This window comes from Bombyx mandarina, chromosome 05 (genome assembly GCF_030267445.1).
Source record: "Bombyx mandarina strain Sakado chromosome 05, ASM3026744v2".
In the NCBI taxonomy this organism is placed as follows: Eukaryota; Metazoa; Arthropoda; class Insecta; order Lepidoptera; family Bombycidae; genus Bombyx; species Bombyx mandarina.
The window spans coordinates 830,702-858,245 of record NC_143212.1 but is presented as its reverse complement, the minus strand read 5'-3'; the positions used below and the strand labels follow the sequence as shown (position 1 = coordinate 858,245).

The following is a 27,544-nucleotide window of genomic DNA, read 5'->3' as shown; positions in this document are numbered from 1 at the left end:
ATAAAACGACTCAATGTTAAAAATGAAACTTTAATTTTTTCTATGAATAAAGCAAACGTTAGGTACACATCCAGTGCGCGATTGTATGTATCAGATTTAAAAGTAAAATATCAAGTCCTAAGTGACGTCACTGACGACAAATACTTCCTGGAGTGCACAGATTGTGCGGTGTAGTTGTGAAATCTGCGCATTGTCTAACTCTAGTGGACATTTCCTCGCCCACGACCTTGACTGTGACGTGGTTTCGTGCACCGTAACTTGAACGATTCGCGTTTCAAGCTAACTTTTTTTTAAGCGATTTTATGACCTGGTAACTAAGACCTTTAAGTCATGTCTTATTTTAATTTATATTCTTATTTTTATGAAAAATGATAATATGGAGTGAAATGAAATGAAATGAAATGAAATGAAGATGATTAATTTGAGACACTAATCAACTGGGATGAAATTAAATAAAATGAGATGAGATGAAATATAATCTCAGTAAAATGGTGGCCATTTACTAAGATTTTTTCAGTGGATTTTTTGGAGGATCCCGAGACGCTACGTTCAGCGGCTTTGTTTCATTTTCCCACATTTGTGCCCTTTCACAGATATGAAACAGTTAATAAACCACCGTTATTACACATTTAAACTTGAAGAAACATTAAATAGACAAAATAAAACCAATCACACAACTTCACTCCTCGCGTTCCCGCCAAAAAATCCTAACAAATACAATGTTGCCATTCTTAAAAATATATTTGTTGAGAAAACGTTTTTAATAATATTACGTGATTTTTATTATTTGTGATAAAAAAAATAGTGGATCTAAGTTTTATTCAGGATTGTCTTAAATGCGTGCCGCAGTAGAAATGCCATAGTGGTATATAACACCATTCGCATGATGACACTCAGACTGACACCAATGTCTGGTCACATAAAGGTAATAATATTTTTTGCTGAGACTCTGAAAGAAAATGCATAGATTTAATTAGATTTATGAGCAAACACAAATCCGTAGGAATACAAAATTTTAAAACAACAACACTCAACTCGGGAGACAAATTGTGACGTACTATAGAACGTTGATTACTTCATTAAATTCTTAGTTGGTGCATAACTCAATGGTCCTTGAATCGAATTCTGCTTGCACTCAACGAATGCGTGCATTTCAACGATGTTTGTCTTATTTTTTAAATGAACTAACTTCGTACATACTACATTGTATTATAGTGTTTAAAACAAAAAAAAAACTTTATCTGACTAAGCATGTGTTACTTAAAATTCAACACAAGATTCTGTATAAAAGAACAAAAAAACGATATCGAATAAATTAATGCGAAATAATGAATAATTAAATTGTTTTCGGACGGTTGGACAACACCACAAGGTCGCAATACCAACGTACTATGAACATTCGAGTATTATTAACAGCGACGATGTGAACATAATTTACAGATTTACATTACTGTTCTGTTGTGACCAAACTGCTACAGATTTTCCGAGACAATGTAAATTTAAAGATAGCATTGGAGAATGTGTTTTGTCGCACAGATACATCGGAATATTGCGGTGGAAACCTTAGATTCCCCCAACTAAATTTATCCAATTCACAACTAAAATAACATAAATTGTCGATATGTTATTGAAGAACCCGTTTTGGTGCTTTCTTTCAAGGAACGAACAAACAGCGACTTCTCTTCTATCCATGAATACATAGATTTTGAATGTACAATACATTTGAATAGTATTTGAACATTCCTGAAGAAATTATCTGATTAGCAGTGAAGTTCAGAAGTTGAAAAGTTCACAAGAATTTATTTTATACTATTTAGTCACAAATGTTAATACGTCCACTGTGACCCGCGCTCACTACTTAGATTAATTCCTCATCATCAATGCGTAGTATTGTTATCATTCATTTGCGTACCTAACATCCTGTATTATTTGTAATTCCTAATACAGCTACTGGTGGGTTATGACCACGCACATTGTCCTGTTTCGAAACATAGTCCGCTCTGTAGACCTTAAACACAGCCCACTAAGTTTCTCGCCTGATCTTCTCAGTGGGTCGTGGGTCACGTTTCCGATCCGGTGGTCGATTCTGGGAAGCACTGCTCTTGCTAGGGCCAGTGTTAGCAACTAGTGTCATTAACGGCTCGGTGAATCTATTATGACCCCTCGAGGTCACTAGAATTGGTAGGAAAAAAAGGGCGGACAGCCGTTATTCCATCGCCACTGACATTTCGACACCGGCTGTCACATTATATCCAAGGGTTTCAGTAACTAGCATTACACAGACTATGGCCTATACTTCTAAATATTATTCGTACATTTGAATTGTTCGTAGAGTAATTAAATGATTCTCAGTTCCTCTTTATAAATGCCATTTGACTTCTGGCCCTTTGTGTTTTTTTTAAAACCAGCAGTGCTGGTTATTTGGTTACAATGTCCTTCATCTTAATCTCCTGTTTCTAGGTACCTTGGTTTCCCTTGTTTATTTATTTTAGGATTAATAACGGAACCAGGAATTTTTTATTTATTTTGTATAAAATTTTGCAATACCATATAAACTTAGTATAACAGTTATACCAATACTTATATACCTGTTTTAACTTTTTCTAACTTTTATATACTTATCTTATTCTAGCTAATATTTTTAACCTATTTTCATCATTATTTTATATTCCACTTATTGTATATCTTTTTGGATCGTATTAATGTCTGTCTGTTTCCTTTCCATTACTTCTATTTACAGTTTTAATAATTATTGTATAGTCATTCTACATAAATGTTCTTATAAAAAAGTACATTTTGTAAACTCCAGAGGGTACCTTGCCTTGGTCTGTTAACTAGCAGCTAGGTCACAATTATGATTTCGCATTACGGACTCGAAAAATTTTATCTTCGTATTCCTTTTATTAGGCATATTTTAAGTAAAGTAGCGTTCTAAACGATCATTTTAATAGAAATAATTGTATTTGCAGCTCAGCCGATTATAATTCTTAAAGTCACAAAGAAATTTATGTTATGAAGTAAATTAAACTAATTTCTGTCATGACTATCTTAGAACTCATTTAAGTCGCCCGATTTGTATCATAGGACCAATCTCGTTCGAAGCAATAGGTCAGGGTTCTACAATAAAACTAGAAATATATTTTGAAACGTGGCGAACTGTTACTATGGGAAGCGGCAGCTCTTGCTACATGATCATCACGTTGTAGGAGACTTAGTGTCATGTACTCGTAAGTTGCAATGGCGCCTTCTAACTAGCGCAGATTAATATGTTCCGTTAATTGAAACGGACTTGGCATATATCATGCGACCAATTGGACATTTTTAGATCTTAAGGCGGCTATTTTTAGCTTTTTCAAATTTTATTGACTAATAAAGAATTTGATCCGTCTTGTTATAGAACAATGAGTATGGGAGTCATCTCAAACAGTTTTCGTAGTGCTTTGATAATTCCCTTGTCTGTAATTTACAGTTTTTTTAAAATTGTATTAATGGATATGGGTAAATTCACGGACTACTTGGTTTAGTAGAATATTTTTGTTACTGCTGGTGAGTATAACTTGAATACCATCCAAACTTGAAGCGTTAGATGGAAGTTTCAATTGTATATTGGTTGTCCTACCCTCCAAGCCGAATGCTCTTCAAATCCGTCATGCGACATTGCGCCATAGATAAACAGGATAGTTATGCTTAACGCCGCGTCTACTAACAGCGTTAATAAGGGCCTTCACTCCTGTATCTACGAAGTATTCTAGATACTTATTCAATAAGTATTGCACAAAGGACGACTATTAAAACCGGGCAAGGATCTCTAAAACACAAAACTACTTACGTTAACTACGTAAGATTATTATCTAGAACCGATACTTATACTATAATCCGTGCATCGTTATTTGATATGCTAATTGTATTTTTTTTAAATTAAGTGGACGCGGAACCGCTATTTTGAAAGCTGGTTTTTCGCAAATGAATTTCAAAAATAAATACTGTTTGATGTTACTTTAAAAAAAAAGTTTATTAATTTTAAATTGGCGAATAGTAAAACATACCGATTGTCATACAAGACCAACAGCGAGGTTATGACAAGGTTATGCAGCCGATACGCCCGCAGATGTAGCACATTCGCCCTGAAACAAATGGAAATTTTATGAAACTAAAAGAGTTCTAAACCAATTAAACCAAACACAGAAAAACTAAAGTCGTAAACATTGCTCTTTTTTTTCGTACAAAAAAAAACGAATCAAAATTTATGTAAATCGTTAATACGCCGCCCCAATCATTAAGTTCGAGTAACAAAAAGATACAAGCCGCATGTCGATAAAGTTCATAATCCCACGGCAAATATGTTGAATGTTTACAAAATCTGCGAAATACTATACGAGTGACGTACGTCGACCTCCAACTTACTTTTCGACCAGATTTCGATTCGAAGCGAGCGAGCCGTCTCCATTTGCGGAAACATTAGTTTTTTTTGTGGTTTTTTTTATTTAGCTTCACGGTCAATGTCGACAGGTCGGCCTTGTTCAACCGAGCACGTCTCACGCTCCACTGTCGCGTCGTCTAAGCACTGGACTTACAGCCTGGCCACGGGACATTCGCCGATACGAATATTCGCGCGGTGCGAACGGCGAAGCGTCTAGCGACTAAAACAAGCGCATAGAAATGTACCTAACAAGCCACGCGCACCGGCGACCGGCGAAGCGACCGGCGGAATGTACCGAGCGAATCGCGCGGTGCGGCGGGCGAGCAAAACAAATGCATGAATAAGGACGGCGCAAGCCACGGAGTCGAGCGGTAGTCGCGGCGAATAGTGCAGTGATTAAATGAGTTTAGTTGTTTTCGCCGCGAAAAATGAACGCCGAAATTTTTATATTTTATATTTTTTAATAATTTTTTTTTTTATATTTTTAAACTCGTCGTGGCCGAACGGATAAGACGTCCGGTGTTGAGCGATGCACCGGTAGTCGAATATCAGGCGGGTACCAATTTTTGTAATGAAATACGTACTCAACAAATTTTAATGTTCACGATTGATTTCCACGGTGAAGGAATAACATCGTGTAATAAAAATGAAACCCGCAAAATTATAATTTGCGTAATTACTGGGGGTATGACCTCTTGTGAGTCCGCGCGGGTGGGTACCACCACCCTGCCTGTTTCTGCCGTGAAGTAGTAATGCGTTTCGGTTTGAAGGGTGAGGCAGCCATTATAACTATACTTGAGACCTTAGAACTTATATCTCAAGGTGGGTGGCGCATTTACGTTGTGGATGTCTATGAGCTCCAGTAACCACTTAACACAAGGTGGGCTGTGAGCTCGTCCACCCATCTAAGCAATAAAAAAAAATAGTTGAAATACTAGCTAGACCAGCTATTTGGAAGTCTAGCCACTCAAAGTATTTCTCGTACTTCTTGTGGAATTCTCCATCTATAGGTATACTCCGATTCTTATTCAAATCATGTACTTCACAATCTTTTCCAAATAATAGGTCCTGAACCAAAAAACTATTAATTTGTAAGCAATATCGAGATAATTTCGATATAGACATTTCGCTGTCGGACTTCCTTACTAGTCGCGGCGGCGAACGTGAGTACCCGTGGCCTGCAAACGGTGCTGCGCGAATGGTCGCCTCGCCCACCGCTTCGCTGTTCGCACCGCCGATCCCCGTGGCCAGGCCGTTATAGTTATGTAAGCATACTCATTTAACTACTAATGTCTAATCGTTTGGAGAATTTTGATTTTATGATTATTGTTTTTATACTTCGAACACAATATATCTACAATTATTCATGTAACATTGAAAATTGAAATGTTGTGTTTATTATTGCTTAGAATTGTTTTTTCTTTTCTTTTGTTGATTTAAGCAAAAGTCGAATGGATAGGGGCACACGATGTTTTTAATTTTAACATCTGGTATTCACTTGATAACCATGAGAAAGAACATACATATGTATGTGTACATAATATAGTGTAGATATTTAAAACATCTGGCCGTCATAATTGTTTGCAACAAAAAAAAATTGCATTAATATTGTCATCAAATTAAGATATTCCATTCGAAATTTAAATAACATTGAAAACTAATCAAATAACATGAAATTAATTTTGATGCCACAGCAAAAAAAAAACGTCGGCAAAACCATAGACGTCACTCGCATTGCAATCACGTGCATTTGTTAGTTTTATTCATTCATAAGCATTCCAAGCAAATTAATTTTGCAAACTTAGGTGGCTTTCTTCTTCGTTGACCCATCTAATAGACGATTTCATTCGATAAACTTCACTACTATACACACATGTATATCAATCGAAAACAATAAATCGTGGAAATGCATCGAGTCAACGACACAACTGACTAACGTTCGTATTATCAAGTGCGAACGTCATTGACTCGCAGCTACAACTGTTATATTTTTAGACTAGCCATTACTAAAAATAGTAACGGTTATTACTGAATTAATATTTCTAAAAACGGATCGTCTACGCGCGTGTGATAACGTAGCCGAGAACGATAGCGGTCGTGACGTTACAGGCGTCATATTGGATTTGTTTGTTTGTTTCGTTCCGATATTTTTTTAATTTATGGCTTATCGCCTTATTGGGCTTAGTGACGTCACGCATTTTAAAGTTACGAATACAATTTGAAATGGTGATTTAAAATGTTAGTTGAGCTGATTTTCAGTCTGGTCCTACGAATAAATAATAAGGTCTGGTCTTATTAATTGTATATTTTTTGCATTTAATCTGAAACGCTTTTTATATGATTGTTATTTTTTTCTATGGCTCTCAAACTTTTTTGAGTAGAATTGATCAACTGCCCATAAAAATTGATTCTAAATCAAATGATTCGTGGATATGTCCATCGCGCGACAAAAAATGCAATCTACCAAGTCCAACCTAGTAAATCACAGTCAATTTATTGTACCTGTTATTATTCAAACATATCTAGTACTAGCGACCCGCCCTCGCTTCGCTTCGGAAACATTAAAACACACATGAAACCAAAAAAAAAAAAAAAAAGTACCCTATGTTCATCAGGGACAATGTCGGCTTCTAATGGCAAAATAATTTTTCAAATCGGTCCAGTAGTTTAGGAGCCTATTCGAAACAAACAAACAAACAAATCTTTCCTCTTTATAATATTAGTATAGATTGTCAGTATGTGTCTGTTATTTACACTTTGTTATTTTCAAATATATGTGAAATATTTGTAAACCCTGATATGATAAAAATGAGTCAAAAATGTATATAATTATATATTTTATAACTTAATTTCACAGAGGAACGGAATTTTTCGGCGCGGATCTTTTCTTCTTTGAAAACAAGTCATAGTTTATCAGATCTACAAATACAACACTATTATGTAAACATTATGTTTATCTTGAGGTCGCGACATTTGCAATCACCAGGACTTTGGTACTTAAGATGACCAAAAACATACGTGATAACAATTTTCTAATTTTTCTTTTGTGTTTTATACATTTCATTTTCAAACAACGAGACGCTTCAAGTAAATTCCTGGAAAGACGGAATTAAGGGATTTTGTTACAAAACTATTTTAGGTGCATTTAGCAAACATTTTGGATGGTATCAATTACGTTAACAATCCGGGTACAATTCCAACATAAATGGAATTCAAAACCTGACCTACGAAATAAAACAGACTCCTATCCCAAAGGAGTTTTCCGTAAAGTATTTGTTGAATTACTCATAAATGGACTTTCTAAATACAAGAAAGAATGTGTTACGTAAATGCCCTGTGTATACCACGCTTTCATTTTCCCGTATAAACTTTTGTAATGACGTCAACCGAATCTTTCATCCAGGTCGCCTATTTACGAAACTGCTATTTCGCACGCAACATTAATATTTGTGGGAAAATGCATCTTTTTAATATGTCTTAAGTCTCAATATTCAATACGCTCTCATATGTAGAACACACCAGAAAAACAATCTTAAAAGAACTACTAAACGATGTTTATCGACGTGTTTTAAATTGGAACTTGTATGAGCTTTTTGAGATCGAATGATTGAAGATGAATTAGAAATACGAATATTTTTTAATTATACTGAAATTGTAAATATATTTGCATTTATAATTAGTAGTAATATGTATTAGTATTTATTATTTTTAATATAATAAGTGGACTGATAATCTAACCTTTGATTTTGAATTTGTTTCAGGTTAGTCTCGAATAATATTGCAGTGATCAGCTAAGGTGAAGACGTACTTCAAACTCAATTACTCGTACCTCGTGAGTAATACGTTTTAGGAAAATCTAATCGCCATATACACGTTGCCATTTCAAATAAAATTCCTCAAAATTCTAATATTAGGAACTAAGTTCATAGTTTAGGCATAAAATTAGGTAATAATGAATTAACGGTAGGCAGCGGCTTGGCTCTGCTCCTGGCATTGCTGAAGTCCATGGGCGACGGTAACCACTCTCCATCGGGTGGGCCGTATGCTCGTCTGCCTACAAGGGCAATTTAAAAAAAATTCGCTTTTCAAATTTTGAAATCACATTATTTGTTCATATTTAGTTTCAATTTCGAAATAAGGTCAAAGGTCAAAATATTTTACTAAAAGTAATCGTAGAATTAATATTTTTTCTTCTATATTAACGAAATAATAAAAATCTGTTTTAAATTCTCAGTTGAGCACCGTCTTCCGTCATTTCGAATGATTTATTATAAAATATGACGTCACTGCTCAACGAAATAACAAAACTAGATGTAGCTTTGTCAAATCCTCGATTCAAATTATTACATAATCATAAAGAAATTACTAGAATGAGGTAGTAATAAAATGTGAATTAACTTGACCGAAATAATTACGCCCTCTACAAATTTGAGACACACCTAAAAATGTCGAAATGCATTTCATAGGACTTAATAATTTATATTATGGCATACCTGTCATTAGTTTATTATCTAAATTTGCCTTTAATTTTAAATCGCAAAGTAAGCTTTGTTTTTCCATACGGTCTGTAGTCAAATTTCTTAGTGTTTTTATTTCAGTTCATCTGTGCCTACCAGTAAATTGCGATAAACTAAAATGGACCACGTTCACCGCGATAATAACGTAATAAACAATATTTTATCAACAATCATTAATAATTAAAAACTGTGTCAATAGTGCCCGAGTAACATGGCATGAAATCATTAACTGAACGAGGTGTCCTTCAAACATTACGTCATCATTCTTAGTAATATTTAATGAGTCTCCAATATTTCAAGCATATGGTAAAATTTCAGGTTTAATTAATTAATATGCGTAGTTTTCACTACTTTAATTGTTTTTTTTTTGTTTTTTTATAGACGACTGCTCGACGATGTCAATGTTTATGAGTCACTAGTTTTTTTTTTTTTTGATAACGCCATCTTGTTGTGTCTTTAAAGCATTTAGTTGCTCTCAATTAAGAAAAATAGTATTATTATTCGCCAATAGATGTCGGGAAGAGTCATAAAGTTGATTAGTGATAAACTTGATTATTGAAAACACGAATAAAACAACATTATCTGAAAATAAATTGTAGCTAGATCGATTTATCGCCCCCGAATTCCCTTGTATACTAAATTTTATGAAAATCGTTGGAGCCGTTTCCGAGATTCAGATTATATATATATACTAGCGACCCGCCCTCGCTTCGCTTCGGAAACATTAAAACACACATGAAACCAAAAAAATAAAATGAAAAAAAATGAAAAAAAGTAGCCTATGTTCATCAGGGACAATGTCGGCTTCTAATGGAAAAAGAATTTTTCAAATCGGTCCAGTAGTTTCGGAGCCTATTCGAAACAAACAAACAAACAAATCTTTCCTCTTTATAATATTAGTATAGATATATTAATATACAAGAATTGCTCGTTGAAAGGTATAAGATAATATATAAGATATAATATTCAATTGTATTTTAAATCTTGCGTCCTCATCTTTTAAGCTGAGCCGCATCATTGCTGCGGTCTCACGATCGATACGTCGCCCTACCTAAAAATTTACCAACACCTTCGATGTTTGATCTATAATAGTATCAGAAAATATTTGTCTTGTAATTACGCACTGTATAGTTTACAAACAATATAGAATCACCGTAGTCTTTATTCATTTTCACTTTCGTCAGAACAACAGGTCATTGACTGTACAAAATAGTATTGTCAGTGTTACCAACAGCAAAAAGAGAATAAATAATTTGGAGTTTTACGTGACTTAATAAAGATGATAAATTTTAATTATATAGTGCTTCCGATTTATTCATTTCCTACCGCCCAAGTTCCGCAAATATGTAAGAATTCTACAATACATACTAATGAGCACGATCTTTTAAGAATCACGTTATACAGAGAATACATAGAATATGTTACTAGCTGCTACTGCCATGTAATAGGTACGATACGCAGTTTTCAAACAGGATTTAAACTTGATAGTAGGGATGATGCTCAATTTCTCTTGAAAATAAAAATATGTAGAGATATTATACTTACTTATTACTTTTATTAACATTTGAAAGAAAAAAAAAATATTGAGTCAAACCTGAATATTATACAACAAATGACATATTTGAAAATAAATACAAAAAAAAACAAAGCGTTGGTTGATTTACATTGACAATGTGGTGACAGCATCGCTAGTATACCAGCGCTAATCCGTCAAACACTATTTTCGTTCAGATGAAGAAAATAATGAATTTAATTTTTTTTCAATTCCACTTCTTCGGCAACCCTGCAAGACTAGGGCAGCAATCGCCAATCATGCGCGGCGCGAGTGCGTGTGCGCATCTCAACGCGGTTAGTAATTTAGTGTCGTTGCTACTCGCCAACCAGCGCCGATCTTGTCTAGCCAACCGGTCTGTGGGGCAATTAAGTGACACAGTAAAACATTAAAAATAAACAAGATAAGTTTTGTCGTTTTAACTTGCGAATTCCACGTTTTAGTAAGATTTTTTATTTGTTTATATACCACGTTATGTACTTGAATTTTCGGTTTACAGTTTTGCATTGGTAGTAAACACACACGTCATTTCGGATCCTCCCGATCCACTAACAGTGCTTTTAGGTACCCCAAGCACCGGTCATCGTTCTCGTCGAACCCGTCGCTTGCGACGAAGGGCTCTGCGAGTAAATTAACCCACAGACACACCCCGCTGAGTTTCTCGCCGGGTCTTCTCAGTGGGTCGCGTTTCCGATCCGGTCGTAGATTCTGCAAAGCACTGTTCTTACTAGGGTCAGTGTTAGCAACGACGTCAGGCTTAAGCCCCGTGACCTCACCTACTTGTTAGGTTTACGCTGAAATGGTCTTTCAAGACCATCAGCGTAGGTAGGAAAAAATACATAGAATAAGGTAGTAAACCGAAGTTTAGTTTTCGTTGGTACCTTAATAGTAATACTCTATTGTGTAATTATGCCACAGGAATAGCCAGAAGGTGCAGTTGGTAGAGAAAACTTGTATAGGATCGACCCAGTATCATTCCATTCATCATCTATCATCACCTCATTCCATCTCGTAGGTATGGCAAAGTTGTCTGAAGGATTTACAAAAGAAAAGGCGGCAGTGTTCTCTGAATAGTCTGCGTATACACGAGCGTACAGTGATGGCCCATCGAGCTATATTGGTGAAAGGGCATAATGTGAGCCCTCTTATTTGTATTCTTTAGATGGGTAGACGAGTTCACAGCCCACCTGGTGTTAAGTGATTACTGGAGCCCACAGACATCTACTCGGTAAATTCCGCTACCCACCTTGAGGTATGAGTTTTAAGGTCTTAGTATAGTTACAACGGCTGCCCCATCCTTTAAATTGGAACGCATTTCAATTATCTTCCTACTATGTCTTTCAATGCAAAAAAGGAAAACATTAAATGCGTAGTTAGTACTCGAATCCATTTGAAAAAATAATTCAACTAGGTTCACAAAATAACCTTGAATAATAGTTAACGATTACTGAAGATTAATTGTAATAATTTATGTCCTTATCAAGAATACATCTCTCGGTTTAAATTTTCACTATAAAAATGTTTTTTTTTTCTATTCGCATGTCAGGTCGTCACTACAGCACAACTAAAATATAAAACCTTATTCCGGTCTAGGATGATCGTGACACTACATCTGACAGGTGCTGCTGGCCTTAAATGGTCATACCACCTTTGGCGCCACACAAAGAAATTTATACCATAATTCAAAGCGTTAAAGTCCAACGTAATTACAATGATAAATTTACCGAAGATACACTTACGACGTTCCCATGCAATGCAGATTTTTTCTTTTTTTTTGTCTCTCTTTTTTAAACGGGTCTACAATGAATTCTGGTTTTTCAAGGCGAGTTCCAATGCCGATACTCGATAGTGGAATGGATGCTATCGACGAACTAGGCTTAAACTTTTTTTTTAACTGTTTAAAAAACCTAACTTCAAGTACAACCGATTATTTAATTCACCAGTTATTTTCTTCTTGTCCTTTACGCCACTAAGTGCGGTTGTCATAACATGAATTCTTTCATAGTGTTCATAGACACTCCTTGTTATCACTTTATCTCTGCGTTCACGAACATTGAAATAGTTCTACATTCCTTTAAAACTTACTCAGATCTTCTTGTTACGAGTGTAGCATTGGCAACCTTTCTACGGGCTTTTCTTTGTCTTTCTACCGTTTCTTTGGTTATTCTAAACGCAGATTATATTCATCGTATTCATATAACACGTACTGTAACAGTGTTGTCTGGTTCGATGGATTTTCTATTTTTCATGTACATATTTGTTGTCCGGCTTTTCTGTTATTTTTTGCTCTATAGAATATACTATCTCGATTTTTTTCGACTATTTTCTATTTAGTATTATTATTATTCGTTTTCTTTAAAGAAAATAACAAACTTAAACATTCAACACTAACGTGTAATTTGTTTACAAAAGGCTATAAAAGTATTGTAGATGTATACTTTCAATACTGATAGTATTGGTAAATAAGTTTCAATATAAACCATAGGACTGTTTGTAAAAAAAAGTAAATGCCCTTCGCTACAGCATCCGAGTCTTTCGACCTTGGTCGAGGCCATTACTTTTTGCGCGTTCAGTGTTGCCAACATTACGGTCCTTTTTCTCCGATACTGACAATCCCTTACGCAACATATCTTTCGATATTTGTGATACTTAAAGCCTTTCACGTGAACTATTTAACTTCTGTGTTAGTAAAAAGATAATTTCGTTTAAATATTATAACCTGCTTATAGCTCGCCCAATGGACACAAAGATACTCCTTAATTATGGCCGGTTATATTGGGAGAAAATTACGTTCTTAAATTTAATACCATTATTTATTTTACAGAAACCTTGAAGTGTGTACGCGAGTGCTCATTAAATTCCTATCACATTAGCTTCGTATCACATTATTAACATTGTTATGTATGTATGTTTCGATACATTCATATGTAGGCCAACGTCTGAAAAGAATAAAAGTTGCCAAAGCAGTATCTGTAATCAGAGAGTATTATGAAGATCAGTGCCGCTTTTCACGTTATCTTATCTATGAGCTCTAGTAACCACTTAAAACCATTTGGTCTCTAAGCTCGTTCACCATATTATTATACCATGAATAAAAAATAAATAAACAAAGTAATCACGCTTTCCGGTTCGTAGTGATTCTAGGACTGACTGCTTTGACTAATTATATCTCAAGAAAATCCTTACCAAGAGACTATACATATGGAGGAGCTTTTACAAATGCACTTGCAGACTTAGAATTAGGGATGCGACAACTACTCAAACGGGTTATTGTGTCAAAAAGTATTTCTGTTCCTGTATTTGTAAATGTGGGTAGTTGATAACGTCGTAATAACGGGTAGACCGTAATACCAACGAACTCCGTCCAATTAGATTTGGATCTGGAATACCTACAAGATTAACTAAATAGTATTTTTCTTATGAACAGCGCACTCGCTTGATTTTCAATTGGCATGCAATTAGTACGGACGTAATTGTTATTAGCTTAAGATTCATTGAGCAAGCAACTGAATCACAGCTGCTACCAATGTCATTAACATTCTTAACCGCCTGTCAATAATACTATTCGTGAACTTCGTAATCGAGAAAAGAGGCTCTTAGAAAAATGAAAATAGCTTGAGCGTTCCAATCACGTCAGAATAAACGCTACAACTGATATCACATTTCTCAGGGCAATTGCATCTAGAATCTCTATACCGAATTGATTTGACCTAACCCTTCCAGCGTATTTGGGTATCAAGAAATTTGGATTTCTTGGTACTTCAATATTACACTTTTAACCAAATATATCGAAGAAAATCGGCATACAAATGACGTGGTCATTGTTATCAATAACACTTAATACACTGCATTGTCAATGTCCAATTATCTTATCGTCGTTACAGTTTTGCCAAAACTCGTGCAAGTAAACAAAATATTGATCGAGATTATGCCGGTTGATTCGTAGGGTCGGCACGCAATGAAAAAAATATTCGACTTTATTATTAAAGGCATGCAGTTTGAGAGCTCGTACTATTGTAGTTTAAAAGGGATCGCTGATCGCATACTAGCGGTAGGTCGTATTTTAAGCCCGCGCGGGTACATGCCAGTATCCTGCCCATTCAAAAATAGCCGTTATATTAAATGATTAGGATTTAGAACTCATGTCTCAAGGTGGGTAGCGGCATTTACATTGTTATATCATTGGCTGGCTGTGTGGCAAAATTAAATTTGACTACTTTCATTTTCCAAACATAACTAAAGGCTTTCAACTGTTTTCATTATAATTTATCCTTTTATTACGTTCAATGTGTTGGTACAATGACCTCGGGTTGACGTGCCAGTTCTAATCAAACATACGTAATACAACAAGGACAAAAATGGGAATTTTCCATGGAACCCACAATATTGGTAAAGGCATTTAGCGACACGTAATCACCGTAACTATGAGTAATTAAATAACATAACAAATAAGTTTTTGATCTCATGTCTGTATTTTATTCATATATTTTAAGGCATAAAATTGTTATTCATACATGAAAAGTGGCCACGTTTCGCTTCTTAAAAAAAATTGTTTTATGTTTTGACACCCCTACGAGACGAATGTGATGAATGTTATCTATTACGCTTGACATGCCCTGATAATCCACTTCCTGTTGGAGATAGCACGTCTACGGGATTCGGCGACGAAATTCGCTAATCAACTGCTAAGAGTAGTCTTTTGGAAACAGTCTTCATTAGTTAGAGCTCAGAGCACGCGACTGGCAGGACTGTGGACCAACTCAATTAATGGAGAGGAAATTATTTCAGATTACATTTGTACGAGACGATACGTTATTTTGTAATTAGTTTTATAATTGCTTTTATAAATAACAAACAACGTAGAGTTCAGAGTTTGATCCGAAATGAAAAGTTAATTTCGTATTTATTCTATACTTCATATTGTTTATAATATTAACCATTCTATTTTTAATTTTATAATAGATGCCTCTGAAATAAACTATAATTTTATACTACAAATTTTACTGGTGGTAGGACCTCTTGTGAGTCCGCACGGGTAGGTACCACCACACTGCCTATTTCTGCCGTGAAGCTGTAATGCGTTTCGGTTTGAAGGTCGGGGCAGCCGTTGCAACTATACCGAGACCTTAGAACTTATATCTCAAGGTGGATGGCGCATTTAAGTTGTATATTTAAGTTAACACCAGGTGGGCTGTGAAATCGTCCACCCAACTAAGCAATAAAAAAATACATAATATCAAGGATGAAAGACTATTTGGCTTAAGTTTTTTTTTATTGCTTAGATGGTTGGACGAGCTCACAGCCCACCTAGTGTTAAGTGGTTACTGGAGCCCATAGACATCTACAACGTGACATTTCAGTGACATTGTGTGAATTAAGTGACATTTCGTTTAATTCGCGACATTAATCTTTGTAATTAAAGGTACGATTTATTTGGTATTAGCATCAACAACTCGATGTTTAATTGAACTTCAATTAAGTTTACCCCATTCGAATAGTTGAAGAAGTTTATGGTTATGAGTTTTTTCCAAATTTTAAACTTTAAATGGCTCTCCTGTAAAGTTCCAAAATTGTCGCTTTAACCTTTCACCCCTCGATATAATAAGATAACTGTTCGGATCAAAGGCAAACGAAATTACACGATAAAGTAACTAAATATTATGTTTTTGTAAGAATCGTTATATGGACAATTGGGCAAAAAGTGTCTTTAGTTTACGAAATTTCGAATTCAAATATTTATTTGTGGCACTTAAAGATCAATGGTTAGTAACTTCAGTCTATAATATATAAAACCACTAGCGACCCGCCCTTGCTTCGCTTCGCTTCGGAAACTGTAATTTATTATTGATTTCTCCACTATTTAATGGATGTTATTATACGTATAAACATTCCTCTTCAATCACTCTATCTATTAAAAAAAACCGCATCAAAATCCGTTGCGTAGTTTTAAAGATTTAAGCATACATAGGGACAGAGAAAGCGACTTTGTTTTATACTATGTAGTGATTAGGTTTAAGTTAAAAATCTTTCATGAAACAAAAAAAAAAAACATAAGGGGAACAGCTCCACTTTCTTACTTCCAAGCAACACATCGTTAGCACAATATTCAAGGACACAAAACACACCTACAAGGGCGTACTCGGTCAACACCTTACCTTTTTCAACCGTACAACTCAAAGAATAGGTTCGCTTTTCCCGTGACACATTTTTCGAGTGTCTCAGGCCGCAGATTGAATAAACTGCTTGACACAGATTCGTGTTTCGGATCAGACGGGTGCCCGAAGCCAGTAAACAAAATCCTTAGTTGCAACATATCGCGATTGGTAAACGATCATACGATTATCTGTCCTTATTAGTCGTGATACAGCCGACTATTGCTAGTATTATTTTAGCAAGTAAAGAGGTTGCTGCTAGTTTTAAAAAAAAATTTACACGACTACCCAAAAAAGACTCATGTTAGTTTCTTTACTCCCTTAAACGCCTGAATTGAATCGGGTCGTTCGAATGCTTACACCATCCTAAGTGATGCTGGCTATATTTTGTTTTATTTTTCACAAGGCGGTCCTGTTTTTTTTTAATTTAATATTTTTAATGTAATTTTCCTTTAATATGATTTCACTCTACCACACGCAACAAATAAATGATACAACATCAGGTTATAACTCTATATTTTCAATACATTTTGAATCACTTTGGTCTACCTTGGCTTGGTCTATCTTAGCTATACCACGAGACTCGTGCTGGATTGCCTGTCAGAGTCAGTGTCTTTTTTTTATATTTCGTATGTAAGGTCTGTTACATATAGTACATTGGAAACACTATCCTGGAACCGTTGGCTGTTCGACTTTTGTTTCTGCTCTCGTCGAATACGACGAAGGGTTCGACGTGCAACCTAGCCCATAGACACAACCCCCCTCTTGCTAGGGCTAGTGTTAGCAATTCCCTCAGGCTGAGCCCGTGAGCTCACCTACATGTATGCGTGTAGCTGGAATAGCCCTTTGGGCTACTAGCGAATAGGTAGGGCATAAAAAAACACAGCTTACTGAGTTTCTCGACGGATTGTCTCAGTGGGACGCAATTCCGATCCAGCGGTAGATTCAACCAAGCCCTGCCCTTGCTAGTGCTTGCGTTAGCAATTATTTCAGGTTGAGCCCGTGACTTCACCAACTCATCCAAGCGTAGCTTGAATAGTCTCTTTGGCTACCGTAGGCGTATGGAAAGGAAAAAAAAAATTCAATTTGTACTTTTAATTAATATCTTCTATAAAAGGAGACATTACTTTTCAATTTTTCCGTATAATTTATACTCGTAGTAATATTAATGTAATCTGACAGCAATGTGACAGTAACACAATATAACATACGAAATAGTCGAACTACCCACTAATTAACTTACTATGCCAAACAACTGAAAATCAAATAAAAATCTGCATCTTCGTAAAGTTTAATGTAATTGATACGCAACAGCTAACAATAGTAATAAAAACCAATGTTGTGAAACAGCCTTGAAATAAGTTGTAAAGTAACTCACTAACACTACGAGCAGCTAATAACATAATTTAGAGATGGGAAAGAGAAGAGTTTTGCTGTCTCTCTTGTACGACAGATTCTGAAAATTAGTTACATCATGAATCACGAGCCGTCATCAGTCTCGTTGCTTTGTTCGCAATTATCCCCACCACCAAATTTATCTAACACACTCATTTCTGAATGAATTCCTTTATTGTTTGTGTAAAGAAAACCTACAGAATGCTACTGATTTTTTTTTATTGGCCCAACATTGTAGACTATATTACTTGGATTTTCCAAATTTTCAAATTATTTGTATGGTCTCAAAGTGTCAATTAAATGTAACAATTAATAAATAATTAAACCGTTGATAAACTTACCACCACTTAATCGATAATAGCTTTTGGAAAATAACTTGATTGTAACGAGTTTTTTTTTGAAAATCAATTCTCAATCAACAAAAACCTGATTAAAACTTAATTTTACTAAGTATTTTCCTCAATCTATCTTCCATTAATTTTATAAGGTAAACGACATTTTCATATTAATTTTATACTAGATTTAACAGTGAGACACACAAATTTAAAAATTGATATCTAGCTAGCTACATTTAAAACAAACGGATAGAATTTTAGAGCGTTTTCTTGTGTATTTTCACTGAATTATTAGTAGCAAAAGTTTCTAGACTGTATTAATTTTTATTTTTTTTGTATCTAAGGTACTAATTGTACACCAGTGAAAAACCGAATGCCTTTTGATATTTGCCATTACGGGAGGTGGGGTGGGATTTGTTAACACTTGCCCAAGTGGCTCTCATGAAGACCTGTCAGCTCGAGGGCAGCTGATTCGCGAATGAGTCCGATGCCGAATAGGAATCGCGATCCTTTAAGGAGATCCGTCGAGAAACTCAGCGGGCTGAGGCTAGCATGTCGAAATCTTCGACGAGTTTGACGGGTACAGTGCTGCGTTAGATATTCCTATTCCTAGCGTGTTAACTTACAATCTATATATTAGGTACTAGCGACCCGCCCTCGCTTCGCTTCGGAAACATTAAATTTTATTATTGTTGATAAATGAGTCCCGCGATCTTACTGACGTCAGTTATTGCCGTACCGCGGGTGAGGCCGCGGGGCGAAGCTAGTCTAAGTCCAAGTTATTTCTTATATCATCAGCTACCTATCAGTGAAAGTCTCGTCAAAATCGGTCCAGCCGTTCCAGAGATTAGCCGGAACAAACAGACAGACAGACAGACAGACAGACAGACAGACAAACATTGTAAAAAATAGTAAAAGTAAAAAAAAGTAACTTAGACGTCACTCGCGGTACGACAATAACCGCAGGTAACATCGCAGGACTCAGCTAGTATACAGTAAAATTCGTTTTTAAGTCGATACTTAATTTCGTATGCAGCGATAAAATCTCGAGTGGCGCTACCTCCGTCTAATTTACATTGAAACAGAATATATACAATTTGACATTGTAATACACACAAAGAGTGACCTGACTTCCCTTATCTCGGTCTTAACTAACGTAAATAAGACGTTCGTTTCACATAAACGGAGTGTAACCATTAAAGATAATATTTATCGTCGCGGTAAGCGTAAGTTTGCCAACGTACAACTGTGGCTATTCGATCAATGAACATCAGTAGGTATTAAATAATAGCGTCTTTGTTCAGAAAAATGTTTTGTTACCGGATTATTTCGTGTACACGTCGTGGAATAAAGGATTTGACGCTTGTTACATTCGTATTGCTTTTTTTTATTTCCCTTGTAGGCAGACGAGCATACGGCCCACCTGGTGGTGAGTGGTTACCGTCGCCCATGGACTTCAGCAATGCCAGAGGCAGAGCCAAGCCGCTGCCTACCGCAAATTATTATTTATTATTATATATTATCGTATTAGCCGATGCGACCGTGCCGGTATTCGAATCCCGCAAGCAGTAGCCCTAGCACGAATAACTTGCGAAAATGTATTCGTAACGTTATCGAATTATATTTGTATGAGATTTGTACAGCGCCCCTATCGTACGTAAAAGGAACTAATTTTGGTAGCACGAACAAATTTCGTATCGCAATCGTATCGTCACGTAAACGATACTTGAACCTTATAAACAATTAAACGCTATAATTGCGAGCACGAACACTGTTTTGACGTACGGTAATGTAAATTTCGAAGGCTGGGTATCGAGTATTGTCGAAACTTTATTCACTTAAGATTTGTTGGTGAGAAAGGTTTCGTAACGTGTTTAAATATAATTTTATCCATGTTTTTATTTTTTAAGTATTTTTTTATAAATAATAGTGTTTTCTTATCACTTTAGTTAGTTCTTATATACAATTAATTTTAATAAATTGCTCAAAATGCAAAGACCACCGTTGTACGAGCGTAGTCCTTTATATTATTTTGTTGCTGCAAGTTTACTTGAAAATGAAGAATATTCATCAAGAGAAGTTAGGTAAGTACCTACTTCAGTCAATCGTGTTATATTCTAATATTTTTTAAACATAAATTAATTGAGAATCAATTGGTTTTATTACTTATAGAGAAATTACACGCAGAGTTGCTCTGAGAAAGAAAAATAATCCTGTGGACATAAATGACGCGGAATTCAAAAATAGATACCGGTTGAATAAAGAATCATTCAAGTTTCTTTGTAATCAACTTAAGCAAAAAACATCTTTAAAAGCAAGTTCCAGGATAAGTTTGGAACTTAAGGTAAGTTTGTTTTTATTATCTCAGTAGGTAGACGAGCATACGGCCCACATGATGGTAAGTGGTAACTCACTCGCTCGCTCGCTCATGTATGTTAGCAATGCTAAGGGCAGTGCCAAGTCTCTATTGTGAGAAATGCTTAAATGTAACATAAAATTCAAACATTTCAGGTTCTTTGCGTGCTATCTTTTTATGCCACTGGATCTTACCAACGCTTAGTGGGAATGGCTAAATATTTGGGCCAAACGACTGTAAGCAAATGTGTGAAGGAAGTAACAGATGCTCTTGTAACTCCTGCAATTTTAAATACTTTCATAAAATTTCCTTATGCCAGAGCTGATAGAGATGTAATAAGAAACAAGTAAGTGTGAACTATATAATTTTATTACAAACATTCATTTTTATATTATCACGATTTGGCGTAAACTTATGACTAAAAAGTAGTATTGTTATTTTTTTTTTTTTTATTGCTTAGATGGGTGGACGAGCTCACAGACCACCTGCTGTTAAGTGGTTACTGGAGCCCATAGACATCTACAACGTAAATGCGCCACCCACATTGAGATATAAGTTCTAAGGTCTCAGTATAGTTACAACGGCTGCCCCACCCTTCAAACCGAAACGCATTACTGCTTCACGGCAAATATAGGCGGGGCGGTGGTACCTACCCGTGCGGACTCACAAGAGGTCCTACCACCAGTACCAATTGTTTGTTTTTACCTTACAGATTTTTTGCAAAGTATGGTTTCCCAGGAGTTATAGGATGCATTGATGGATGTCATTTCCATATTTTCACACCCAAAAAAGAAGTCGAACATTTGTATTATAGTAGAAAGCATTTCCATTCATGGTAAGCGCAGCTCCGCCGGCGTGTCCAAATGAAGTAAAATAGAAAATTAAACTGATGTAATGATTTTTCTTCAATTTTAGATTTGTGATAGTGATTGTCGTATTTTAAACGTAAATGCGAAATACGGAGGAGCCACCCACGACGCTTTTATTTGGGAAAATAGCGTGGTCAACAATTATATGCAGAGCTTACATCGAAATAACGAGCAAGTGTGGTTGTTAGGTAATATTTAATTAATAACCTTTACAAATATTCAGACTAAGTTTAATTTATTTTAACTAGGTTTTTATTATTATTTCCAGGTGATTCTGGTTATCCACAGCGACCCTGGTTAATGACACCAATTTTAGATGCTGTTGAGGGAACTCCAGCTTATAAATATACAGCAGTTCATGGAAGGACCAGGGTAGCTATTGAAAATACTTTTGGGCGACTAAAAAACCGATGGCGTTGTTTGTGTAAGGATCGCACATTACACTATGCTCCAGTAAAATGTGCAAAAATCATAACAGCATGCTGTGTATTGCACAACTTAGCCATTGAGTTCAACATACCTGAACCAGAACCAGCAGAGATTGAAAACCCCAATTTGACTATGACAATATCTGAACATATTTTTCAAGAGAATACTACAGGAGATGGGTTAATTAGGGGTAGAGCTATAAGAAGTATTTTAGTGGATAAAATTAATAGACTTCATACATAATTTTACTCTTGTTTATTAATTTTGTAAAAATATAGTAATTGGTAATTATAATTAAGTAATTGGTAAAATAAAATAAAATAAAATAATTAAGTAATTGGTAAAAAAATATAGTAATTAAGCTTAACTTAAGACTTTCTCTCCATAAACCTCACAAAAGCTTCCATTGCCTCTTTCATAAATTCGAGCCATTGACCCTGCATCCGTAGCTCTTCATCTCTCTGTCTTACTCTTTCACGTACCTCAAATTCTCTAACTCTCAACCGATCTCTTTCTAATTCCTCATATACCCTATCACGCTCTGAAGCATACTCCCTTGCCTTTCGGTCTATATCTAAAAACATTTTTGTTAAATTGTTCTTTCTTTTTTTCTGTGGCGGTGGGTTCCACTCCTCTTCCTCGTTAATAACTGGAGGGGGAGCCTCAGTTGGTGGTGGTGGAGCCACTGTTGGTTGGCTGCTTGTGCTAGGAGTATTCCAATCTATAAATTATTCCAATATGTAATAAGCCAGTTTATACAATTAGTCTCATTTAGGTTCATAGATATCATAGCTGTGATATCCTTCTTATTTTATGTATAAAGATACAGTATTAAGAAACAATGAACTTCAATAAATCTAAAATTAAAAGGGCTACGCACCTATTTCCGGTTCCTTTAAAATAATTTGAGTATTTGGCCTCTCAGTTGAAATTTCTTCCTGAAATAAAAAAAAGATTACTTACTACATGCAATATTTATTGCACAATTGAAATGTAAAGTATAGCTAACTTGTGGAAACCCAGCTTCTTTTAATTCCATGCCAGTAGCTGCCTGCACTCCAATTATCTGCATGACCCTTTGTTCTTGGTCAGTCAATAATAAATGGAGCGCTGGTCCGCCACCAGTGCCACTAGCAGCTCTATTAATTTTAGCACACTTTTTCTTGCAATTATTCTTATAATCACTCCACACCTTCATTAACAAACAAACGTTAAATCAGAATTTCTAAACAAGAAAGATTAATAATAAAGTTAGTAGATTCAGTCAAGTGCTTCAGCAGAAAAAAATAGGGTCCCTTGAGTTAACACTTGACATACCTTACGCCATTTGTCCTCACTCTTAGGATCTCCTGAAGAATCGCTATTTAGTAATCCCGTTAACTCTTTCCACTTCATCTGTATAAAATTGCGACCTCGTGGACCGCCTGATGGTTTTGATAAATCTCCATTTCTGGAATATAAATTGTATGGCACATTACATAAATAATATTGACTGAAACACTTGAGTTAATAAAACTTTTCTAATAAATTAGAACTTTATAAGTACTTACGCTTCCATAAATTCCACCATTGTTAAATACTGTGAGTGGCTAGTTCTCATATTTAAATAGGTAAATCTTGAAAATAAGTACTAAATTAATAAAAACAATGAAACACTTTCGCTCTTCACAAGAACTAAAGCAAACATAAACAAACAGCCTTGGCCGATATCAAGTGGATTCGTTCGGAATCCGATTTTTTTTGTTTTGATATCCAAGACACTATTTTATTCCTTCGATTTTAATGTCATAGCATGTTCTTAAATATCTTTCGTCATATGTACTTCACTTTGTATGCACTAGTTAATTATTTTTTAATTAAATAAACCGTAAATTCAAAAGTTTTAAATAAAATGACAACTTGGTTAAGTTTCCGAACGAATCATTAATTCCATATGATAATCATTTCATTCCACAAGGACCGTCCCTACTTACGTTAGGATGACGTCACTAACGTATTCGAATCGAGCTTACGATAGTTGGCAAAATGTTGTTCGTGCTGCGGAGTAACGTTAATGTATCGAGGGCTCGATACATTAACGTTACGAATTCGTAAAATTTTCGTGCTTGGGCTACTGATACTAGTTTTTCTAATAAGACATGAAATGAAACCCGCAAAATTATAATTTGCCGTTTTCCTACTAATTTTCCTACTAGGTTTCCTACTAATTACTGGTGCTAGGGCCTCTTGTGAGCCCGCGCGGATAGGAACCACCACCCTGCCTATTTCTGCCGTGAAGCAATAATGCGTTTCGGTTTGAAGGGCGGGGCAGCCGCTGTAACTATACTTGAGACCTTAGAACTTATATCTTAAGGTGGGTGGCGCATTTACGCTGTGGATGTCTATGGGCTCCAGTAAGCACTTAACACCAGGTGGGCTGTGAGCTCGTCCACCCATATAAGCAATAAAAAAAAATACATGTGCATGACTTCCTTTATATAGGAATAGCGTCGTAATATAATATAAATCGAGCCCTCAGACTATTTACGTAATTACTGGTGTTAGGGCGTCTAGTGAGCCCTCACGGGTAGGTACCACCATCCTGCCTGAAAGAACGAAATGACCATTGATTTTCGTCTAGGCAGAACTAAGTTCAGAATTTTGGTTGAACATTATTTGAGATTAAAAATATGATAACATGACTTTATCTATTTATGGCCTTTAAAGAGCCTTATTTTTATTTACTGTTATTTTTTTTTTTTTTTTTTTTTCTCATAATTTTGTTCGTTTACGTATCTTATTAGAAAATCCGGATCTTATTTGAATGTTCTTTTTGTCTATACCCACCGCGAAGTAACTAAACGATCCAATTTGAACGGTGGAACAATCATAAAGCAACATAACTGAGACATATCAGCTCAACGTAAGTGTCAGTTAAATTCAGGTAGGCAAAATTAGGACCGTGTTAACGCTAATATCGTATTTTTTTTGTTTTTTTTTTTTTTAATATTAATACTAAAAGCATTGTAGACTACCGACGTAAACCGGAGCACAAAAGCAACTCTCATCATATAACTAGGAAAATAAACAGAATAATAAAGTTTAACGATTTTTTTATTTTTCGGAATTCGAACATGTACCCTAATATTAGGCGTGCTTATGTAATCCCTCAACTGACGGCAACAGGTTGCCGTCTCTTACGAATGAGCCCAGTGCCGTTATCTGCAGATGTAATAGGATTAAGCTGTTGTAAATATTTGGCGAACACCTATTACGTGTTAACGCTTATTGCTCAAGTTCATGGTTTTCCCATCACATAAAATTCTGGTAATGATGCAATACGATTTATTTCTCGCACTATTAGATAACACCACCTTGCCTATTTCAAATACTGAACACCTGCCTATCTGTCGGCCCACTTGTCATCTGCCTATCTGCCAGCCATATTTCTAACGCTGCGCCGCAAAGGTTGATGCGATTGAGATTGCTCTTTAGCTCGGTAGCTCTATTCATTGATTCAAAATTGGAACTTATTTACATTTAGGGCATGGTACAATTCTCCATAAGAAAGGGATAAAATAGGATAACAAAAAAAAACAGTTCGAAAAAATTCAATGTTACTAGTAATTTTTATGGTTCTTGTGTTACGCGCAATGCACAGTGATCGCGAGCGCGGCGAGCCTTTGCCGCCTAATTTTGCAATACACTGTGGCTCCACAAAATGCGAAGTTACAGAAACGACAAGTACGAGTGTATAAGCTTATCCATATATAAATAGGCAAAGGTTCATTTGAGTACCTCTTTCTCTATTTTTAGCCGCTCGTGATCTTTTTTTTGTTATTAGCCATTGCCAAGCTTTGATGTCATAAATGAGTCGTCTATTATCAAAGGCGGCAATCTGTGCATTTGGACAACAAAATTTTATTGATATGTCAATACAGATTTATTTGAACATAATCGTCTCCTTCAAAGAATACGGTTCAAAACCTGCATTAAATAAAGGTTAATAGTTAACCTGTTATTTATCTAAGATGTCGTTCCGAAGAGTTTTGTGACTGCCGATGGAATACAAAGTCAAAAATTCGTTTTTCTGATTTACCAATCATTGTCCAAAAGTCAGATTGCCGCCTTTGATAATAGTCGACTCAAATAAAGTCATTAGAACCAGTTATTATTTTAATAAAGAAAATATCTCATTAATAAAAAAGGGCTCAGTTATTATTATGGTCCAATTTCGACTACTAAGAAAACACTAATCTAACTAAATGAAAAATATTTTGCGTTTTCCTTCCTAGTAGTTCATTCTCATGTCAACTCTGTGAACGGTTTTTTAATGATCTGTAAAATTTCGATTAAGCATCAATATAGTAAATCAAGGGGCCACAATGTAGTATTTATGTTCCCAATTCGATTCGCAGTACAGCTCAGTTTTGCTTGACTCACAATCCTAAAACTGCGTTGTAACCAATGTTTTACAAAGTACCTTCTGCTAGGTCACTTAGGACACACATATGTGTGTACTCTGACTACACAAGCTACACAAGCACTATATGAAAACACGAGTAGGTTTAGAATTAACTTTAATTCAAACTTTTCCAAGCGTACCGGTGCTCTGGAAAACTGCACACAGGTAGCAAACTCGAAGGCTTCGTTAAAGTATCCATGACCTAATAGATACGATATCCAATTTGTACTTGTGTAATTCGCTTCTCTCTAATATTGTATGCGTTTTAACAATATTCATGTTAATATTATCTCCGACATATTCCAAAGAGTTGTTTATAATAAGCCTATAATCAGATAGAATCTTATGATAAAATCAATGTGTACATCTTTTATGTTAAATTGCTTCGACTTTAAAAACCTGTTTTTTTTCATTGCTTAGATGGTTGGACGATCTCACGGCACACCTGGTGTTAAGTGGTTACCGGAGCCACTTGACATCTACAACTTAAATGCCGTCACCCACCTTGAGACATGAGTTGTTAGGTCTCAGTATTAACAGTACAATGGCTGCCTCGCTCTTCAAACCGAAACGCATTACTCCTTCACGGCAGAAATAGGCAGGGTGGTGGTACCAACCCTTGCGGACTCACAAGACGTGCTACCAGCAGTATTTCCACAATATCACATGAACTCAATCACAACAGATTAAACTCGGTTCTCTTCGGTCAATAATCGATAATTTATTAACCGCAAAACATAAAACAACATACACAATGAAGCAAGAGAAAGGCTTTCAACATGTGCATACGTCAATGTGCGTCCACTCTGATTGATTGCGAACCCACAGTATTAAAGGCTAAAGCATATGAGCGTGTGGGCGTTGCGCCCAGGGCTGCCTATTACCAGAGTTTCAGCTGACCCAGTTTCTAGGTAGCACGTAATTTATAGAACACTATCTACCTCACAATAGAGGCTTTAACAATAATCAAGCACTAAGAATTCGCTAGAGTGGACAACCATTATATTTCACGTTTCAGTCGAACGATGTTCTTATTGTACACTAGCAGCCCGCCCGGGCTTCGCTTGGGAAGTAG

At 35.6% G+C, this 27,544-nt stretch overlaps 2 protein-coding genes and 1 long non-coding RNA gene across 8 annotated transcripts in view; 1 reads left to right on the top strand and 2 right to left on the bottom strand.

The window, feature by feature from the left end:
- Mef2 (myocyte enhancer factor 2) overlaps nucleotides 1–27,544 on the top strand; it is a 90,095-nt gene that overhangs the window by 21,408 nt on the left and 41,143 nt on the right. Inside the window, exon 2 of one of the 6 annotated variants that reach the window (XM_089727521.1) lies at nucleotides 8,187–8,216. The exons of 4 other annotated variants lie outside the window; for them this stretch is intronic. The gene's annotated coding sequence lies outside the window, so the exon portion shown is untranslated. Of the gene's footprint in view, nucleotides 1–8,181; nucleotides 8,217–27,544 lie in introns of all 6 variants that reach the window. One more of the 6 variants, XM_028176829.2, reaches the window with a different exon arrangement.
- LOC149502884 (uncharacterized) lies at nucleotides 3,987–4,860 on the bottom strand. The gene is made up of 2 exons (XR_016323099.1): nucleotides 4,405–4,860; nucleotides 3,987–4,124 (listed from the first exon to the last, which is right to left on the bottom strand). It is a non-coding gene; the product is annotated as an uncharacterized LOC149502884 (long non-coding RNA).
- Nucleotides 22,264–23,712, bottom strand: LOC114252342 (uncharacterized). The gene is made up of 5 exons (XM_089727523.1): nucleotides 23,576–23,712; nucleotides 23,343–23,475; nucleotides 23,035–23,217; nucleotides 22,906–22,963; nucleotides 22,264–22,746 (listed from the first exon to the last, which is right to left on the bottom strand). Exons 1-5 carry the CDS (start codon nucleotides 23,623–23,625, stop codon nucleotides 22,394–22,396), a joined length of 777 nt encoding a protein of 258 aa, XP_089583649.1. The 5' UTR covers nucleotides 23,626–23,712; the 3' UTR covers nucleotides 22,264–22,393.